Here is a 22,381-nt window from a genome sequence, read left to right as displayed (position 1 = left end):
CGTTTTAACCCCTGATTTTAGGCTACAGAAGGGGTAATTTTGTCTATCATCATTATGGATGTACATAAATTTATCGGCCATTGGCTTATCCCTTTAGATCCCTGTAAAAATGCTTAGAACGATGACAGTAACATATTTCTTCAAACCCCTTATGCAATAATTCTTTTGTATGATATCTTTTAGTAAAACTTTTTGAAACGCTAGTGGATCATCTCTCCTCCCAACCCACATATAGTTTAAATTTATAGCAACCAAGGTTCGGAAAAGCCCCGAAGAGGAAGTTTTTTTTAAATACACAATTTTTTTGAGGGGTGAAAGGGCAAGGATCTAAAGGGATAAGACAATGGTCGATAAATTGATGTACATCTGAAATGACGATGTACAAAATTACCCTTTCAGTAAATTAAAGTTAGTGGTTGAAACATTTAAACACTCCAACAAATTAAAATTCACTGAAGTCTCCAAAGTTGTTAAACCAACGAATATGAAAAACTTTGGGGACTAGTGTAATAAACAGCCCAATATCCCCTCTCTATCTGGGTAGAGGGGCTTATATCAAATAATTACAAGAAGGAAGAGGGAGTGGATAAGGTTGTCAAATGGAAAATTAAAGGGTATCTATATAAATTATTTTTAACCATTACAAAAGGATAAAAAAGAAAAGATAAAAGATTTCTAAAGGCCAAATAGAGAGAGAAGTGTAAACGTTTTATGCCCAGGGATGTAATGGCCGACAAAATTGATGTACAACCCCAATGATGATACACAAAATTACACTTTCTATAGATTGAAATTAATTTTTGAAACGTTAAATGAATCAGCCTATCAAAGTTCACTAAAGTCCCCAAAGTTGTTAAGCTAACGAATAAGCAAACGTTATCATAAAACTTTAAGAACTAGTGTAATAAACAGCCCATTGTCCCCTCTTTCTCTGGTTTATGCCAGAACAGTGTGTAAGAACTTAATAGAGAACAACTTTACTAAATACAGCGTTTAATCAAATCTAATTCTCATGCAAAAAAATAGGGGGTGTGTCTGTTAGTCTGTACCTTGATATCTCGCTAACTGATTAAAACCGATTTGGTTTTTCTTTACGGTGAAGCTTCTTATAGGACACTGAAGGTTTATAACTATTTTTGAGGAGGGTACCTCTACCCTCCAAAGAGATTTTGTCTCCTGAAAATGACTCTAGGGGCTTATGCGCTAGTATTTTTTGTTAGTTTGTCTGGTAAGATCTCGCTAACAACTGAACCGATTAATTTATCAGTTTTTAAGAAGATTCATATAGTTCTCGGAAAGGGTTTAGACTATGTTTCTATACAACTTCCCCCCCCCCCCCTAGCAGCTAAAGGCGCTGCTGTTTAATAGAATATAAAACGTGCTCCCCCCAAATAGGTGCTATAGGCAAAAATGCCTGCAACCTAATAATTGCAAATATTTAACCTTGGTCAGGGAGGAAGGGGACATTGGACTGTTAACTATACTGGACCCCAAAATTTTATAAACAATGTCTCTTATTTGTAGGCTCCAAAACTTTGGGTACTTTCTTTGGTTGGTTCAAACTAGCAGTCTTCAAACTTTTTAGCCAATAATTTTAATCTACAGAGGGTTAATTTTGTTTATCATTATCAGGGAAGTACATAAATTTACCGTCCATTGTCTTATCTCCTAAGACACCTGCCGTTGGTGCACAATTTCGATTGTTTTAATTATGTTATACTTTTTACAGCCAAAAATTGCTCCAAGTTTAAAACTGGCAAATAGCAACACGTTAAATAAAAATATTTGGTAGTTTTTACTAATTGTTAGTAAAGTTTATTTAAATGTAGGGGCTACGCTACGCCCCTATGGCCTTAAGGGAAATTTCCATTAATAACTTTTTTTGATGGGGAATATTTTTTGTCCCTCATTCAAAATATTTATATAATAGCTTTACTGTAGGGGAGAACCAGCGGTTAGCGAGATCTTGAACTCAGACAGTCAGAGGGTTATTCTGTTATTTCTATAGGAGGATTTTATTAAATTTTGGTGGCAGCGCTGTTCATAAAAGTCTCTAGAGAAGAATGACAGCATCCACAAAAGCCAAGAGCAACTGATTATTTTTCAATTTTCAGCATTATTTGAATGTCTTGACTGAAATTCCTTGTAAATCTGTATTAACTTTACATTAATTGTGGTTGCTTAATGCAACATAATTTATACATTTTAATTCATGCTTCACTTAAAAATAGTTCCTATTCGTCCTAGAAATCATTATTCCAAAAAATTACATTATATAAAAGTTGTTTAAAAAATTGATATGCTCACGTTTTATAAATTTTACCTAACTGTATTCATGCCAAGTTTGAAACCAATAAGACAAATTAAAAAGGACATAAAAGGCAACGAACTAAGAGCTATGTGTTACAGACGGATGACTTGATGTCCCCTAAATGTAGAAAAGCTTCACTTTTAAAAATAGTGCCACCACATGTTTGTTTTGTCAACCTGACATTGGCAATAAACAAGGATGACAACATCCAGAAAAGCGAAGCTCTAACACGGTAGGACAAACGAACATTAAAACTTGTAGAGTGTCAGAACTGAATAATTGTGAGTAAATTTGTTGCAAAACTGCTTAAATACAGGATACTGTTTAAGGACATACTTGATGATAGAGATGCTTTGCTTCTAACATTTTGTTCTAGGAATCAGTATTTCCAAAATCAGATAAATAGAATAATTATATCACATAAAAAAAGTATTAAAATCTGCATTTAAAACTATGGCCGTACGGACTTTCTGGTAATGATTTTAGAGTTGCTACGCTCATTAAATTGTACCGTACTGTTATATGAATCATCACACAATGTTTGATATCGATAGGACATACAGACGGACCTACCTTAATTATAGAAAAGCTTCGCTTATAAAAAGTAAAAAAACCAAAGAAATTGCATTTAAAGTAAATATTGTGGAACAACCTTGTAGATTTTTCCAGGTACCCCGTTGCGTTCAAGATATGCTGTTGTGCCATCTCTTTATTTTAGTAGATATGCTGCTCTATAACTTACTTTGTCCGTCTGAACGTCAGTCAGTCCGTAACGCTATGGAGAATATAAAACTTTCTTAGTTGTTATTTAAATAGACAGCTGATTTCTTTCATGTTCAATCTAGACCACAAACGAACTTTAAAAATATGTACATATATTGATAAGCAAATTCGGTTAGGTTAGGTTAAGTAATGCCTAGAAGAGTAGCACAGAGCTGTACTAAATAGTGATAAGGTCTTCCCGGTTTGGAGTTCTCCTCAGGGGCTAAAAATAAGTGTTTTTTCAAGAAATAAAAATATAAACGTGGTGGGGGGGGGGGGGGGGGGTGGAGGGGTTTCGGTGGTCAATAAATGTGACGTTGAACATGATCACTTTTTAACTTTTTAAAATCAAGTAAAAAATACGAAAGAATTATTTACTAAATTTAAAGGCTGCATATTGGCAAACATTTAAACCTCATTAGTACAAGAGAGGGAAGGGACATTATAATCAAAATTATATTCGTAACCAAAGTTTTAAAAACAACTTGTTTAGTGTATACAAACTAACAGTGTCCAAACTTTTCAACCTATAATTTAAATCTACAGAAGGTGGTGTACATCAGTTTATCTTGCATCACCTTGTCCTAATTTCTCAGCTTCAATTAAAGTTAGAAGTATTTTTTTTAAGTCTGTTATTTTTAGTTTAATATGTAGCTGTCTATAGTGCCCTTGCAAAATGGGGATAGATGTCACTGCTTTTGGCTTACCTATTCTATTGATGCCAGGAAATACCTTATACCCAATTTTTCAAAATTCCCTTTCTCTTTCCCTCTACTATGACATCAATAGAATAAGTAGGCCAGAAGCTGTGACATCTATCCAAATTTTCCTAGGACACAGCTACAAAATACTCCAAGAAATTGAATGAATCTTGGATAAAATGCTCAACCAAAAAGTAATGAATTCCAAAGTCATGCCAAGTACCTTTAAATTGCTTCTTGGTTACTCACCTTACCAACTTGCCATTTGCAAATCAGGGAGGGAGGGGACGGGACATTGGTGTGTTTATTACACTAGTCCCCAAAGTTTTATGATAACGTATATTATTAGTTGGGTTAACAACTTTGGGGACTTTTGTTAGTTTTGATTGGTCGTTTTATTTTGTTGAGTGTCCAAACGTTGCAACCACAAATTGTAATCTATAGAATGGGTAATTTTGGAGATGTATATAAATTTATCGGCTATTGTCTTATCCCTTTAGATCCCTGATATTTATAGAGCTGTAAATGTTATATGGTTCATACTTAAATGTTAAATCTAAATAGTTCTATATTTGACCTTACCACCAACTGATGGATCAGAATAACACAAGATGTCTAACAAATAAACTGTTTTATTGTATGTTTATGTTGTAAATAACAAAACTTCATTTCTGTAATTATTAAAACTTACCTAAAAACATATAAAAATAATTATTTTACTAAAAACAAGGATGACAACATCTATAAATAGTGAAGCACAAAAAGTTAAGGGTGGACCAACGTATAAACTGTTTTAAAGAGCAGATGTTGAGGGTTGTATAAAATAAAGATGTACATAGTAAAACCAGGAAAATCTTTTTTGTATAGAATAATATCTATTATCTATGGTCTTGAAGCATTACCGATAGACCAAGAAAATTATATACTGGGTGCTCATTAGGATATATAAGTTAGAAGGAATTTTAATGTTAGAGGGAGATCTGAAAGGATTTTTTATAAAATTCGTTTTTTGTATAATTCTTTATCTAAAAGCGGAAATACAAATTAAGTTCATAAATTTTGACCAATAGGATAAGTGGATTGGAAACTACCTGCGCTCTAATTGGTTGAATGATGTGCGACACTTAAGCTTCTCCAATCAGAGCGCAGATAATTTTCAATCCACCAATCACAGATGTCAAAATTAATTAACTTAAATTGTATTTCCGCTTTTAGATAAAGAATTATAGAAAAAACGAATTTTATTTTTAAAAATCCTTAAAATTTGATGCAGATTTCAAATCTCCCTCTAATATTGAAATTCTTTCCAACTTATATATCTTAGTGCTCATTGGTATAGGAAATCTTCCAAAATGAGTATAGCCCTACACCTCTTCAATAGAAGCAGAGAAATTCACGGTTTCTTTAAGACGGACAGACAATTCAAATTATAGGGCGGATTTCCTTTTCAATAGTGGTACAACAGTTTTAGATAAGAAATGAGTATATGTGAATATAAAACTTTTGGTACCATTATAATTTAGAGTCCAATGTCTCCTCCCTACCTGGGTAGACTTTTAACTAGCATCTTTATGCTTGGAACGTTCTCGTTCTTGTTTATTTTGTCATTTAAAAGCCGCTCTTGAATAATGTTTCTTCACTAGAATTTGCATTGAAAAAAACTTAAGTGTCGCACAAATTTCCCTAATTTTTATATGCAAATTATTTTGCAACATTGACAATTTTTCAAAGATTTTGCCAACTATCTATCTGTCTATCTACACAGTTATATGCAGGGAGAAAGGGGACATTGGACTTTAGATTATACTGGTACCCAAAGTTTTTAAAACATTTATCTCTTTTGTTAGCTTAAAAACTTTTATTAAATCTTGGTGAGATAATTCAAACTAGTTATGTCCTAACTTTTTAAAAGCGAAGCTTTTCTATAATTAAGTTCGGTCCGTCCGTCCGTCCGTAACGGATAGCTTTTTTCCTTAATTTAGGCATGTTAGAATTGTTTTATCGATTTAAAATTTTGCACGGTGATTCCTTTAGTTGTTAGGTACGATTTAGAAAGCGTAGCAACTCAATAATCATTACCAAAATTTCCGTACGTCCATATTTAACATGTTGATTTTTTTTACTTTTTTAACAACAAATTTTTATGTGATCTAATCATCCGATTGAGCTGATTTTTGGTGAATTGATTCCTGGGACAACAAAGTATAATGTTATAAACAAAGCAACTCTATAATCAAGTCCTAAATATGTAAGTATGTCCATAAACATTATCCTGTATAAAGCAGTTTTTCAACAAATTTACTTACAATTTTGCTTCGACTCTTATACATTTATATTCTGATTATTCAGTTCTGACACTAGATAAGTGTTCATGTCCGTTTGTCCTACCGTTTCAGTGCTTCGCTTTTAGGGATGTTGTCATCCTTGTTAATCAATGATCTACTGAAACATTATTATTGTTTTTTTCTCACTGGGGACATACATTACTTTCTTGTCCATTATCTTATCCCTTAAAATCCCTGAGTTATATGCCCCCTCTCTCTCTAGATGTCTTGACAAATATTCAGGATTAAGGGAAACAGCAATAAACGTATTTTTCCCCTAAAATTTATGTCATTTGAAGGAATAAATACCTACTTTGTAAAGGTTTTATGAAATTTCCAAGGACTAAAAGCTTAAAGTGGTTAGTTGAATGAGATATTAATAAAATCAAAAATAAAAGAGGATGAGTGGTATTTCTTATGCCTAACTCCTGCGGGGGGCTATTAGTATGCAGGGCCGCTACCTGCGTTGTCCGACTCCTAACCTTGTGGGGCTACCCAGTTCCCAATATAACCTAACCCAACAGCCAAACCTACAGTTATAAATAGACAAACCTATATTCTTAATTTTTTTTCCAAAAAAGGGGGGAGGGGATTTGGAGCAGCCAAACCTACAGTTATAAATAGACAAACCTATATGTTTTAATTTTTTTTCCAAAAAAGGGGGGAGGGGATTTGGTGCTCGAACCGCCATTATGGTTTTTAATAGACGGGAAATTATTGAAGATAAAATCTTTTTGAGTGTAATATACCTTTCCCCAATCCATGAGTTTTTATGACATTGACAAATTGACACAGAATTTTTATTTTTTTTTCAGTTTCCTCATCAGTAAGTAGAAATATGCATTTTTATGATATTGAATAAAATAAAAAAAGTTCCGATTTCTTATGATTTATTGCATGTTGTATAATGTGTAACAAATTATGGTCAAGGGCAGTTATAGTACTTCATTTTAAAGTTTCTGTCTTTAAAATCTCTGAAAATTCTGTATCAAAAGTGAAACAGCTTAAAGTGCCTGCAAAAAATTAGGTCATAAAATAAAATGGCCAATGATAAGCCAGTATACATTGTAATTGACCGATGGTAAAATTTATAATGGCCACGCATTGGTCATTTTATTGTATGACGTCATTTATTTGAGGGGCACTTTACGCTGTTTCATCAAAATTTCTTATAATTTTCAGGAAAGTTTTTAGGCTATTTTCATTGATTGGGAAAGAAATATTTAAATATAAAGAGAAATGTTAGGGGGATGAGACATTCGATCGCACATTATACTGGAACCTAAAGTATCTCTATCCCGCATAGATTGGGATAAAACTATGGGTACTTATATCAAGTTAGTTTCCAAGCTAATCTACAAATAATTTTAACCTGCAGAACTTTTGTTTCTTTTGTTTATGGAAATTGGGAGTGTACATTAATTTATCATCTTTTGTCTTATCCCTTAGGCCTTAAGATCCCCGGAAATCAAATTATACATGAATGATATTCTAAAATGAAAATAACAAAACTAACCAACCGACTGAAAACTCTCTTTTAATTAATTTGAATCAAATCAATTAAATGAAATAAATTATTGCATTTTTGTAGTCATTGTATTATTCACATTGCTTAAGTATTCAAATTTTTATGGCTATACCTAGAATTAACAAATATCTAACTAAAATGAGGGATCGAAAGGGAAAAGATAATGGATTGTTGTAAACCCCAAATATAAATACACAAAATTACCCCGTCTTTAGATTTTAATTGGGGGTTGACACGTTTGGACATTCAACTAAATGAATCAATCAAACAAAATTCTATTAAAGTCCCCAAAGTTGCCAAGCCAACTAATAAGAAAACGTTATTATAAATCTTTGGAGACTAGTGTAATAAACAGCCCATTGTCCCCTCTCTCTCTGAAAATTAATAAATAAACAGACATAGGATTTTCATGTATTTTTCCCTATAACTAACAAACCTTCGGGAAGCCTTAACCCTGCTGGGCTACCAAGTACCCAATATAACCCAACCTAACCAAAGTAATTATTTTCAATTTATTTTAAAAATATGGAGAGGTCTTTCAGTGCTCAACAAGGTACATATTGTAAAGGTTCCGATAAATAAAAAGTAAAGTTTAAATGTAGTAGCCATTGGAATATTATAATTGTTACAAGTACTAAACCATAAGGCAGATATTACTAGAAATTTAAATTTTCTCATATTAAAAGTAACCTCTCAATCATTTCTTTTTAATCATTCCTTTCTTAAAAAAAAACTTTACGAGTATGGCTTCAAAACCGATAAAAATCCGCTGGATTAGAACCGGTTCTCGTCCAAACTAAAAATAATGTATAACATCGTATTACAGTCAATTTTGAAACATTAATAAAAATAGTTTTATTTTTTTTAGTAGCGAAGGTACTTTATAATTCGAAATGGCTGTCCGTCTCTCAGAGACAGAAAGGGGAAATTTTCTCGGTTCCTATAAAAGATAGAGAGCTGAAATTTTCAGAGATTGATTATGTTAACATTAAGATTCGTCAATTGGTTGGGGTGCTAGATCGATTCCTACATTTTTCAGTTTTCATGATTTTCTCAACTCCTGTTCAAGATAGACGGCTGAAATTTTCAGGGATTGAATACTTTATAAAACTGCTCTATAGCTCATTTTTTCCGGATATCCATCCATAATTTTTTAGCTTCGCTACTTATGGATGTTGTCATCCTTGTTTTCATTTTTCTAACTAAAGAATAGTTATTTCTCGCATCGTATTATAAACGGCTTTAAGCGGATATAGAATGTACAATTATGAGATTAAAACTAGTTTTTTTTAGACCCGAGGTGCCAAAGGCACCGGCTAAAAAAACTAGTTTTAATCTTTTGATTGTACATTTTTATATTCGTAGAAAGCTGGATATAATACGATGCTAGACATAGTTTTTTCGTATTGATGAGAACCGGTTCCTATCCACCGGATTCGAATGAATACGAGAAAATAGTTTATAATACGAATGATTAATAGAAAAATATGTTGATATTTATGGAGGGAGGGGACAATAGACTGTAAACTGTACTGGTTTTGACATCACGTTATCTCATATTCGTTGATTAGATAGTTTCAAATATTCAAACTTTTCAACCATTGATTTTAATCTAAAAAAGAAGTATTTTTTTTTCATTATCACTAAGTGGGATAGGTGTTTTAACTAGGGATCGTAGACGCGGATCAGCCGCATAGTAAATGACGAAATCAATGAGGCTTACACGCGGTAGCCGAACCCTGGTTTCAGTGTTCGAAAAACATTATATATAAGGAACACTTTCCAATAGATATAGACAAAGAGTATAGAAACATCGTATACTTCGGCGAAAAATTTACATATCAATTAAATTAAAGTTTTTTTTGTCGGGGGTGGTTTTGTTATAAATCATCTTATTATACATTTGATTCCTAGGACAACAAGGTACAGCATTATAAGAGAAGCGTCGCTTTCATAAAATCCTAAAAATGTTAGCATGTCCCTAAACAGTATCCTGTATTTAAGCAATAGTACATCATATTTAAAAAATAAGTCTGATTTTAAAGCTTCGCTTTGATGAACGTTGTCATACTTGTTTAATATTTAATGGGTTGCAATTTAGATCATTTTTTAATAGCTTTTAAATACTATCTACGTAGGAAATTACACTTTCACTTAATTATTAAAAAGGTTTAATTAGGCTCGGGCATCTAATTGGATAAGACATTGGCCGATAAATTGATGAACGTCCCAAATGATGATACACAAAATTACCCCTTCTGTAGATTAAAGTGTCAAAACGGTTGAAAAAGTTAATGATTCACCCAATCAAAATTCACTAAAGTCCCCAAAGTTGTTAAGCCAACGATTAAGAAAATGTTATCAAAACATTTTGGGGACTAGTGTAATAAATAGCCAATTGTCCCCTCTCTCTGAATTAGGGTAGATTTATCGGTACACACAGACAGAAAGACCAACATCCTGTTACTTTTAAATATACATACAAAGATCATTAAAAGAAGGAAGGATATGATATGTCATTTTAAAATTTTGATTAAAACAAGGAATATTATTTCCATACGTAGCGCAACAATAACAAGATATAAACTTAAATTAAAACTAACTTAAAAGTAATAAGCAACTTAAGAAATGTCATCAAATGTTTGAAATAGGCATTTTTTCGTTGAGGTGATTTTCTTGGGAGGGTTGTGGTATTCTCCTCCAAAATAGTTTGTCGCAAAGCTGTCTTATTTACTAAGTATATTTGCGATTACTTTTATTTAATGAAATCTTCCAATTTTTAACATGTACAAAACAGCCTGCTTAATTGCTTCAAGATCCATGTCAGATCTATATAGGAAATAAATGTCTATAAACGAGCTCAAGTTTTCCAAGGAATATATGATTAAAACTCATAGTGCTCCAATAATCCATAATAAACTCTCATTGCCCAGAACGATAAGACCCATTATTTTACTTTATTAAAAATAAATTCATTTTTTTCATTTCATGTTGCTATTTACCTTATATTGATGTATTTAATTTCTTATCATAAAAAAGAAAATTTAAATTTATAATATGATAAATTTAAGAAATGTATGTTTTAAAAGAATTCGATTGTGGCGATATTTTGTGTGTTCAAATATTAAACTAAAATTGTAATCATCATCATTAACCCTTTGGTGATGGTAATGTAAAGAAAAAAATATAATTTAAAAAAATCTTTTAAAAATCATTTAAATTATTAAATATTTACTTTCTTTTAGATAGTAATGCCGGGTGAGGAAAATAGATTTATTGAGAAATAGATATGCATATAGAAAACTAGCCAATAGGGAGATAATTATATCGAGTCAACTCTAGTGTAATATAGATAAATAACTATTACAATTGAAACTCATATAACAGTCTTGGCCGATATGATTTTTGTAATACCCTTTCCCACTTCCAATCCTTATATAAAAGTAACAGAATGTCCATATGTCTCTCTTTTGTCTATGTTTGTAGCTAAGGATCTCACTAACCGCTGTACCGAAACGTTTTTCATTTACAGTGAACCTTTTTGTAGGCCAAGGGAAGGTTTATAACTATTTTGGAGAGAGTACGTCAATGACCTCTCATCAAATTTATATTTCTTTTCATTTTAAAATTGGAGATTCGATTTTCCTCTGTCTTTAAATTCCTATAGGGGCGTAGCCGCTAGTAGACTAAAGAGGCAATTAATCCTCGTAATACTTAAAACATAGACATAAAAAAGCCCTGGGCCTTTTATAATGCAATTCTTAAGGTTATACTTATCTAATAGTTTTAAATATCCTTATAATAAAGTAACTGCATCTCTCCCTGTTTGTCTGTCTGTCTGTACCGAAAGATCTCGCCAACCGTTGAACCGATATGGTTCTCCTTTGCAGTGTAGCTTCCCACAAGTCCTGGAAAGGTTTATAGCTAATTTGGGGGAGAGTACCACCACCCTCCCAAGATTAATCGCAAAAAAACATAATTAACCGCATCTAGCGGCAAAAAAAAAATATTTTTTGACAAAGAAAACATTTTACGTGCCCCTAGAGGCTTATGGTGACGTATACGCTGATCCCATTCTATAAAGTAATAAGGTGTTGTTGTTTTGTGTCTAGCTTAAGAAATCAGACTTCTGAACAGATTGAGATCTCTATTTTAAGTCATGAAATGGTTTTAAGCTATTTATCTGATTTCCCTTACCCTACAAATACAGAGCTCCTATATTTTAATAAAATTACAAATAAATTTCAATTATAAATTTTAAAAAATCTTTAAAGTTACTTACGTTAAAAATATCTTCATTTTTATTCTTTTCTTTAAAAAAGTGCTCAAAAATATTTATAAATCAAATAAATTCACTAAAATTTGTTAATTATAAATCACCAAACAAAATCCTTGATTATTTCATTAACAATTAACTACACACAACTGTTGTGTGCGTGTGTGTGTGTGTGTGTGTGTGTGTGTACACGTAATAGCACTACCGACCATCTGTCTTTTAAATCACTTTGTACGTTTGTGTTGTGCGGGAATGGTCAAATTTTTCCAGCGCATATGACACTTTTAAGCTTCATGTGTGCGTTTGCGAGCACGTTAGATAATAACTCGCGCGTCTTGCTGCTTCAAAGCACGAAAAGAAACTGAGAGATGAAGAAAATATTACGCTCGTTATACGCACAGAAATTTTTTTTGCGTGTGCACAAAACGCGACGTTCACGGATTTTTGGCTAATTTTTAGTAGCGCACGCAGCTATTCTATATCAAATGTACGTTCGTTTGGCCGGCGAACAAGAAAATTAATCAATATTTTTAAAAGCAAAGCTTTCCTTCAATTAGTTCACGTTACATGGTCGTGATGAAAGGGACATGAAAGAATTATCTGATCATAATGAAACTTTGCTAAATTTGACAATTCCCTACAGCAAAGCTACTCTATAAGTATAAACAAAAGGTCTGTACCGGGTATCTACAGGGATAAGACAATGGCCGATAAATTGATGTACATCCCCAATAATGGTATACAATTACCCCTTCTGTAGGTTGAAATTAGTGGTTGAAACGTTTGAACACTCAACTTAATAAACCAATCAATCAAAATTCACTTAAGTCCCCAAAGTTTTTTATCAAACGAATAATAAGAATTTATTATAAAACTTTGGGTACTATTGTAATAAAAATCCCGTTGTCTCTTCAATGTGCACGTCTTGGGTCACAACAATCTTCCCACCCCCCTTAATGAAAATAACGAAATTAATATGTAATATGTGTAACTTTAGATAAATTCAATAGTATAAAGAAGAAGTGCTGTTGTCTGTCCGTTAAAATCTCCCTAACCATTTTAGTGAAGCTCTGCATAGGTCCCGTAAAAAGGCCACTTTATAAACAAAACAAGGCCTTGATATGGTTTGAGGCTATTTTTATGCCCCAATCCTTTCCTACGTGGGAAATTACACAGCTTAAACTCAAACCTATGTTTCATTTTGATCAGATGATTCTATCATGCAATGAAATCAATCTGAGGTAGTGATGTAAGCAAGGATGTCCAAGGGGGATGGGGGTAAAGGGATGATTACCCCCCAAAAAATTTTGAAATTTTAATTTTTAACCCCCCCCCCCAAAAAAAAACAAGCTTGGACGTCCTTGCTTATATGATTTTCCCCAAAAAATTTCTTTTTTAAATTTTTTTTTATTTTAAATGAAAAAGCCTGGACGTCCTTGTATTTAAGGAGCATAATTATAAAGAAGCTGCCCCCAAAAAATCTAGACTCTAAAAATATTGAAATAAATGGCCCATAAACATATAACCCCCTAATTTAAAACATATGTTATATGATAGGCTTTAATTCTGAAAAGCGAACCTTTTATATAGTTAGGGTGGGTCCGTTCGTAGCAGATAGCTATTATCGGTAGTTTCAATTTTCTTATCGATTTTAGACTTGGTATGATGATTCCTGTAAAAGTTAGGTATAATTGAATAAGTACCAACTGCGTTTAGCGAGATATTTCGCTACGGACAGACAAAAACAAACATCCGGTTACTTTTATATAATGGATTTAAGCACTTATATTTGTACAATTCGTTTTATAATTCCTATGAAAAATTTCTTTTAAAATCTGATAAGAAATTTTTAGTACTTTACAATGTAATTAAATGATGGATGATTAAAAATTTAGAAGATTTCGTAATAATTGACGATTTGATACACTTTTAGACAGGTTGGCTACGTTCAAGCCTCTATGGTTAGTGATATGTCTAAATTGATTAAGGTTAGGTTATATTCGGTACTGAGTAGCCCCGCAGGTATTGGTCCTGCAGGGTTAGGGCAAAACGCAGGGTTTTATACACAGGGAAAAACTCCTTTTATAACAACGTTTTCTTATTCGTTGGCTTAACAACTTTGGGGACTTTTGATTGGTTGGATTATTAAGTTGAGTGTTAAAACGTATCAACCACTAAATTTAATCTACAGAAGGGGTAATTTTGTGTATAATTAAAGAGAATGTACATCAATTTATCGGCAATTGTCTTATTCTTTTAGATCTCTGGGGGTTAGAAATCACTGGACACTTTGAGGAAAGGCACTGAATAAAATTATAAATGTTAAGTAGGTGCCTGACAAAGCAGCAGTTGGGGGTTCTTTTTTTAAGGGGCGATTTGTCTTTGGAGGGTGATGGTACCATTTCTTAAAAATAGTTATAAACCTTCCCGGGACCTATGCGAAGCTACCATGTAAAGTAGAACCATATCAGTTTAGCGGTTAGCGAGATCCTTTAGCGCAAACAGACACACAAACACACAGACAAACAGACAAATAGACATCCTGTAACTTTAATTATAAGTATACTAGCGGCTACGCCCCTAGAGGCATCTCGTGGCACTTTAAATGTTTTTGTTTGTTAAAGTCTCTATACGATAATTCTTTAGTACGATACCTCTTTATTTTACGTTGAAGTCTCCTCTATTTGAAAAAATTTCGATTTTTTTGTCATTTCTCTTGGGAGGGTGGTGGTACCCTACCCCAAAATAGTTATAAACCTTCCCGGGAACCATGAGAATCTACCCTGTTAAGGAGAACCCGATCGGTTCATAGGTTAGCGTTATCCTTTGGTACACACAGACACACACACAAACAAACATCCTGTTACTTTAGTGTAAGGATATGACGAATTGCCATTGAGGTATTTGTGAGTGTCAACAGCCTTTAAAAAATGTCCTTTACAATTATCAAGGCCAGTAGTAATAATAATGTTTTGCCTTTTATGTCAGAGAGGAAGAGATAGGTAAATAGCATGATGTGATTTAAATTATTAAAAGTTAGATAGTTACTTTTTATTTTTATACTTTGAACCTAGATAGAAGCTCATTAACAAGAATTTAAAATAATTTTATAAATAAATTTTTACTAAATTACAGCATTTTTAAAATATGAATTGTCAATTTTATGTTATAAAATAAATCCCAGTAAGTAGTTTGTTAAGCTTAAAATTAATCAAATAGGTATTAAAAAATTTTGCATTATGGGTGATCTCAACGCATTGACCTGTAATTTACCCATAAATTTAAACAATATTTTAAGTAATTATGAAGTTCTAAATATGGTAAATATTCCAAACCCTATTCATACAAATTACTTAGTACAATGGTTAAATGAAGATTTTTGTGTCGACAAATTTAGAATTTTATACCCCAACTCTAGAATGTTCAGTTATATTCCTTTCAACAATTTGGCTGTAAATAGAAGCAGAATAGATCACTGTCTAGTCAGTAATGAATTCAGTCCTCTTATAGCAAATGTTCAGTACTACGATAGATCTTCTAAATTTTTTGATCACAAACCTATTATGGTAGTTGGAAAGAAAAAAAACACTACAAACTCTAAATCTATTGATCCGTCACTATTAAAAATAAAGTTTCTTTATGACACTGTCAAGTTTGAAGTTTTGCATTTTTTTGTCTCTCATTTTAATATTCCTGATAGAAATAACCTTGAACGTCAATTAGAAATTATACAGTCCTTATCCAGAACCTTGCAATGTCTTGAAGCTTATATTAAAATTCATCCTAACGACTTACTCATTACTGAATGGATTAATGACTATCAGCACCAATTTATTAACATGTGTAATAACTTTCCACCTATAACATACTTTCTAAGATATGATTCCCTTTATGAATATGATGCTATCCTTGAAAGTTTACTTAATACTATTAAAAATACCACTATCTCTTTTCAAGCAAATTATCTGAAAAATTTAAGAAAGGAAAAACTCTTACTATCAAATGAACTTGCAGTATTGCGCAATAGCAACAAATTTTTTACCCATTGCTTTAAAATAGTTGAAGAAAAGTTGTTACACATGGAGCATCAAGAAAATCTAAGATATATTGAAGATAGTAGATACTTCTCTATCCTAAATTGCGAAAAACCGACAAAAAAATTTTCTGAACTTTTAAAAAATGAAAAAAATTATCATTCGCTTTCAAATATTAGGGACTATGATGGTAATGAGATAAAGTATGATACCGATAAGAAAAAGTTTATTTCTGACCACTTTAAAAAACAATTTAGTACACCTGCCTTCTCAGAAATTTCTATATCTGATTTTTTAGGTTGCGATATTAATGACCCCTCGTTAAACTCTTATAAACTTAATGCTGATGATAGGGATAGATTGGAACTTCCAATTGATATTGCTGAAGTAGAGGAAGTCCTAAAAAACGCAAATCTTAATAGTTCTGTTGGTCTTGATGGTATTCCTATGAAAGCTCTTGTTGTTTTTTGGGAACTTTTAAAAGATATTACTGTTCTTGCTTTTAATTCTATGTTTGATAAATCTAAATTAAAAGGACTGATGAATATCAGCAAAATAAAATTAATTGAAAAAGGGGGGGACAAAGATTTTACTAAAATTGGTAATTGGAGACCTATTGGTATTCAAACTAGTACATATAAACTTTACAGTGGTGTTATCAACTTAAGACTGAAATCAGTTATAGATAAAATTATTCATCCCTCTCAAAAGGCTTATTCTAAAGAACACCTTTTACATGAGTGTCTTATTAATATCTTTGAAATGATATCTAAATCAAATGCTACCCACTCCCCTCTAGCGTCTTTAATCATAGACTTTAGTAAAGCGTTTGATTCAATTTCTCATTCATATATAGAATCAATACTCAAATTTTCAAACTTTGGACCAAAATTCTGTAGTCTAGTCTCTTCAACTTTAAAAAACCGTAAGGCATGTATTTGGACAGAATTTGGTATAACACCAAATTTTGATACCGTAATAGGAGTCATTCAAGGTGATCTTCCCTCTCCAAACTTCTTTAAAGTTGCTGTAAATCCTTTGATTATCAAACTTTGTAAATCAACTGTTGTTAAAATACCTCGTGAAATTCCATATCGCTTCGACAGGAACACACATAAAGTCCCAGTAGTGAATGCTTTCGCTGATGATATGCAAAATTTTATGTCTCCAAAACCTAATGTCCTTCAAGAATGTTATAATATATTAAAGAACTTTGGCAAACTCTCTAACCTTAGAATAAACAACAATAAAACTACTATTGTCATTACTGGGGGTTTACCAAGCTTAGACTTCTTACGAAAAGTTAATGAACTTAATTTCACTTTAACAGATGAATTCTGCATCTTAGGTCTAAAACTCCATAAGTCTCTAGCAAATATTAATAATCTGTGGGAAAATACTCTTCTTAAAATCTGTCGGATTAGGAATTTCTGAAACATTTTCAACCTAAGCATACCTGGTCGTATAAATATTATCAAAACGTTCTTCTATTCGCAGCTTTCATTCTTAGGAGCAATTTTTGAACCACCAGAAAATTTCATTAATGAATTTAAAATATGTGTCATTAACTTTTTAAAACAGGGAGGTAAAATTGCTAAAGATAGGATTTTTTTAGAAATTGATAAAGGTGGGCTTGGATTAGCAGATCCTTATGAATTCATATCAAGTTTAAAAGTAAATGTCTACATCAAAGGCCTGAAGTCCACTGATAGTTGGGGCTTGGAACTTAAATCCTTTTTAGCAAATCCTCTTGTCTCCTTTTCTACTCAAATTAATATAGTTAATAAACCTACTAATCCTATACTTTATAATCTGATCAAAGCTTTCATTAGATTCTGTCAATATTATTGGCTTTACCAAGGCAACATTCTAAATGCTCAAATAGTCGACAACTTTTTCTTTCTAGATGGTAATAATGCACAAATAAATAACTCTTTCTTCAACCCTAACACTTGGAGGCGTTCTCAAAACAATATTCAAAGTCTTGTAATTGCTGACTTTTTTGAGCCAAATGGAAATCTTTATAACTATGATGACTTTTGTCTAACAAACTCTGTCTTTATCACCCCAAATGAATTTATTAGGTTAAAGTATACACTTAGAGCGGCCATCAAAAAAGGCAGAAATAAAATTAATCTTCCATCCAATTCTATATTAACATTCCTTGCTAACCCCAAAAACAGAGCAAAAGATTATAGGTTATATTCTATTCTATCCTCTCATAACATTCAGAAATGTAAACCTATGAAATCCAGATATTTGTGGGCTGAACTACCAATAGATATTGATAGAGAAAAATTTTTTTACCCTATGTGGGGAACATCTTTTCTCCCGATGAGTATAAAAGACTTTGCTTTTAAAATAATAAACAATCAACTTAATTTTAACGCCAACCTATCAAAATTTAGTACTACAAATATTGATCCCTCTTGTATTCAATGTATTTTATCAAATACTTTACCAGCCCCAAGAGAAACATCGCGTCATTTTTTTCTTTTTTGTCCTACAAATGTTAGAATTATGGAAACATATTTTAATAGTTTTCTTCAAAATCGATTAATTGCATGGGATTCATCCCTTTGTTTGCTTGGAGCTCTTACAAATTTACCCTTTTTTAAAAAACTGGTATTAAATACCGAAATAATCTTAGTTTCTTATTTTCTTTTTGAATGCAGGAAAAATAAAATCACTCCCCTTTTTAACAACCTATCCAATTTTACTGATCTATACAGGGAAACCTTTCTAAAATTTCCAAAATATTTGAAATGCTGGCAAAAATGGAACTCTACCTAAAATATGGATACAAAAACTATTAAGCACTTGTCAATAACCCTTTTACATTCAGGTGTCAGAACTATTGGTTTTTCTTCTAGAAGTTTAACAATATTTTCTTTTACAGGTTTTCCAGAGGAGTAAAAATGCCTTACCCACACCCTTTTACAGAAAATGTTCAGTTAAATGCATTATCCTTTCATCTCCTCTTTTTTTTTAGGAAATGGTGCGAGTAGAGGATTCCAGGGACACCCCTACAGACCAGTTAACACCTACAGACAAGCTCACTCGTATGGTCCTGCGCACCCCATGCCATCCCACAGCAACCCTCGCTACAGGCCTCCCTTCCCTATCAACTCTCCCTCTCAAAGGTTTAAAAGTCCCTTCCCTTTAAATAGAGGTTTAAAGAGATCAAGCAGCCCTTTAGTTTTGGATCATAGTAAAAAAAGTAAGGTAAATAACAATGCCGTCAAACCTGAGTTCTGGGGCGTACAGAGCATTTGTATAAAGGAGGAAGGTGGGGAACTTTTTGTCTGCAACTCCAGGTCAGCCCCTCCCTGCTCCCCTATCCTGTCTTCAGATCCCCGTTCATCAAAAACTGCTATTTCTCTCCCCTCAACAAAAAAGTTTCCCTTCTTTGACAACCTTCAAAGTTTCTCATTGTCTTGTTCTTTTTTTGGAAATAACTGTACTGCTTGTAATCTTCTTAATGGTAATCATTCAATAGCCAAACAAAACGTGTTTCTTTTAGGTGACCAATTTATCCCCCCAATAGTTGGAAGTCAAAAAGAGTGTGTCCCTACTATTAGAATAAGTAACCCTACTTTTGAAACTCTTAAAGAGTCCTTAAGAGCACAGAAAAAAAACGGGTTGGGTAAAAATGAGGGAGGGGTTGCCCTGGTATCCATTCTTTCTTATCTAATTAATGTTGGGGCCACTGAATATTTATCTAAATTGGGTGAATTTTCTGAGTGGGTTAAAGCAGAAATGGGATGGGAGGTTGTCCCGTTTGTCACCCCCTACCCCCACGGATTCCCTGAGCACGCCCTCATCACTATTCAGCAATTTTTGTCTGTAATAAAAGCAAAATTTTTAGGCGATTTTATGGGTGGTGTGGAAAACAAATTTTCAATGTGGAAACCTTTCTCAATTGCTTGCAGGGAATTAGGTATGGACAAAAAAATCTTGCCTGTCCCCCCCATCTCCTTTATCAAGAATAACAAAACAATCACAATCCAATGTGATAGTGAAGTTTTCTTAGGCTCTACCAAACCAAATACTTTGATAGAATCTACTTTTCTTCCTTTACTTTTTAACCAATTGCGTTGCGTATCTCCCCCTTCCTCCCCCCTCACTATCCCAAGCTCTGACGCCCTCTTGGGTGGTTTCTCCGGTAGTACAAATACCCCTCCCATAACTAAAACAAAACTTGTTCTTTTGGGCACCTCAATTCTGAAAAACTGTGTTGAAAAAATTAAGGATTCTGCAACTAACTCGGGTTTTGACGTCATTGATTTATGTAAAGGTGGAGATTTTTTTAACAATATTAAGGGGATTAAATTACCAATATCGTCCAATTCAAATGACACTTTAGTTTTACTCTTTTTGGGAAATCATATTTTTAGCAAAAGTAACCATTTCAAGAAAGATGGTGTTTACCATTTGGAAAACCCAAAATTTTTAACGGACAAACAAATTAATAGTCTTATTGCTGAAACTTGCAATCTTATCTCAGATATACAGTTAGGTTTTAAAGGTAAAATAAAGCTGTTTGGTCCTTTGCCTCGTTTTTCTCGCAACTGTTGTTCAACCCCTCACCACCTTATTACCCCCTCCTTCCCTTTCGATTCCACGGGGGAATATATTCTTTATTTAAATAAATTTATGGCTTTTCATCCCCTGTTAAAGATAGAGAAAGTTGAATTTATCCCCCCAACTGCAATTTTTGGCCGCACCCTTCCTGTTCCATTCACCCATGACCTGGTCCACCCCACAGTAGCAGCCACGAATACCCTATCCTCCTATCTCAAGACCATCAGCATCAAGCGGGTCACCTCTCTACCTGTCATCAACAGGAAGGAATCAGAATCTTTCTACAGCTGGGTTACAGCCTTAAAAAAACCAACCCTGTATCACACCCCCTCATTCTGCTCAACTATGATCCCAACACCAGGCAGCACATCATCACCCAGTAATCAAACACGGACCTTGACATCAGGCACCTCAACCAGTACCGTCAATATAGATGACTCATCACTTTCAACATCTCAAGCATCACATATACACCACCCGTCAACTTTCCCCGATCCTTCGCTGCTTTCGGACGATGAAACCTCCGATATGGAACTAAGCAAAGAAGACCTAGCTGCAGCATTGGCATCACTAGACATGTCTTTTGACTAAAAATTAAACTGTAATTTTAAAACTGTAATTTTAAAATTTATTCAAAGGGGACTATCCACGAACTCCTCTTTTAAACTCAAAAAAAAAAATCATATTTTCACTGTATGAAACCTTGTATATTTTTATATTATTATTTAATTTTTCTTTGTTGTGAATTATCAATAAAATACATAATAAAAATAAAAATTTTTCGGACATTGTCTTATCCCTTTAGATCCCCGCTATGAGCAAATGAAATACAATTTCTATCCAATTTATGTATCTCTATGTTTATGATCTTTTAAGATGACTAAATTATTGAAAGATTACAGACCATGATATTTGGTTATTATACGCCTTGTTAAAGGGACTTTTTAAATGGACACTCCTTTATGATACCGTTTTCTTATTCGTTGGCTTAACAACTTTGGGGACTTTATTGTGATTTTTGATTGGTTGATATATGAAGTTGAGTATTCAAACGTTTCAATGACTCATTTAAATCAACAGAAGGGGTATTTTGTGTATCATCATTGGGAATGTAAAACAATTTATCGGCCATTGGCATATCCTCTATTACAGGATATATAATAATTTATAACACAACAGACAACCAACAATTTGCTTTAATGACCTTATTTATATCCCAAGTTACGATGATACACAAAATTAACCCTTTTGTAGATTAAATTTTTGGTTGAAACGTTTGAACACTCAACTTAATAAAATAACAAATCAAAATTCACTGAAGTCTCCAAAGTTGTCAGACTAACAAATAAGAAAACATTATTATGCAACGTCACCTCTCTCTCTGTTTATCAGTACCCCCCCCCCCATCCTAATTTTTTGTTACTTGAAAAAAAAATAAGGGAGAGGGTGGGGGGTAATCAATGCTCAAAAGGGACTTTTTGAGAAAGCAATAAAACTTATAAGAAGGACTGTCCTTTGCAAGCTATTTCCCATCAAACGTATTGTAAAGCATCATTTAATAAAAGAAATTGCCATTACGGAAATTTTACGTGTAGTTTCAAATGGGAAGAAAAAAGGTACCTCCTTTTATTGAGTCTTGTTGCGACGGTTTTTTTATCACTACTGTATCCTATCATTTAAAGTAGTAAGGTAATTTGTCTGAAGCTTAGGATCTCAATAACTACCGTTCACATAGGTCCCGTGATGGTTTTAGGCTAATTCATTTTTAGATTTAAGCCTTATGATGGTTTAAAGCTATTTTTCTAGCCCTCTTAAATTCAGAGCTCCTAGATACTAGGGGCATAGCCGCTATTTAGAATAA

The 22,381-nt window shown here is 32.9% G+C and overlaps 2 protein-coding genes across 2 annotated transcripts in view; one reads left to right on the top strand and one right to left on the bottom strand.

Annotated features, from left to right (window-relative positions):
• Nucleotides 1-12,259, bottom strand: part of LOC145303840 (uncharacterized) — a 41,919-nt gene extending 29,660 nt beyond the window's left edge. The window contains exon 1 of the mRNA XM_080145478.1: nt 11,909-12,259. Coding sequence (XP_080001604.1) covers nt 11,909-11,925 — 17 coding nt within the window. The 5' untranslated portion in view covers nt 11,926-12,259. The remainder of the gene's footprint in view (nt 1-11,908) is intronic.
• A 6,169-nt stretch (nt 12,260-18,428) lies between these two features.
• Nucleotides 18,429-21,249, top strand: LOC145335115 (uncharacterized). The gene is made up of 2 exons (XM_080180842.1): nt 18,429-19,079; nt 20,627-21,249. Exons 1-2 carry the CDS (start codon nt 18,932-18,934, stop codon nt 21,109-21,111), a joined length of 633 nt encoding a protein of 210 aa, XP_080036968.1. The 5' UTR covers nt 18,429-18,931; the 3' UTR covers nt 21,112-21,249.
• The last annotated feature ends 1,132 nt before the right edge of the window (nt 21,250-22,381 follow it).

This window comes from Acartia tonsa, chromosome 13 (assembly GCF_053477335.1).
Source record: "Acartia tonsa isolate MP-2025a chromosome 13, ASM5347733v1, whole genome shotgun sequence".
Classification (NCBI taxonomy): Eukaryota; Metazoa; Arthropoda; class Copepoda; order Calanoida; family Acartiidae; genus Acartia; species Acartia tonsa.
Note: the sequence above shows the minus strand (reverse complement) of the source record. Positions and strands in the feature narration are given on the sequence as shown.

Excerpts from the sequence above, each read along its gene's own strand:
- LOC145335115 (XM_080180842.1), top strand. The coding sequence starts at position 18,932 with ATGGTGCGAGTAGAGGATTCCAGGGACACCCCTACAGACCAGTTAACA. Across the intron at positions 19,080-20,626 it reads ATCAACTCTCCCTCTCAAAG|TTGAATTTATCCCCCCAACT; the intron begins GTTTAAAAGTCC and ends AGATAGAGAAAG.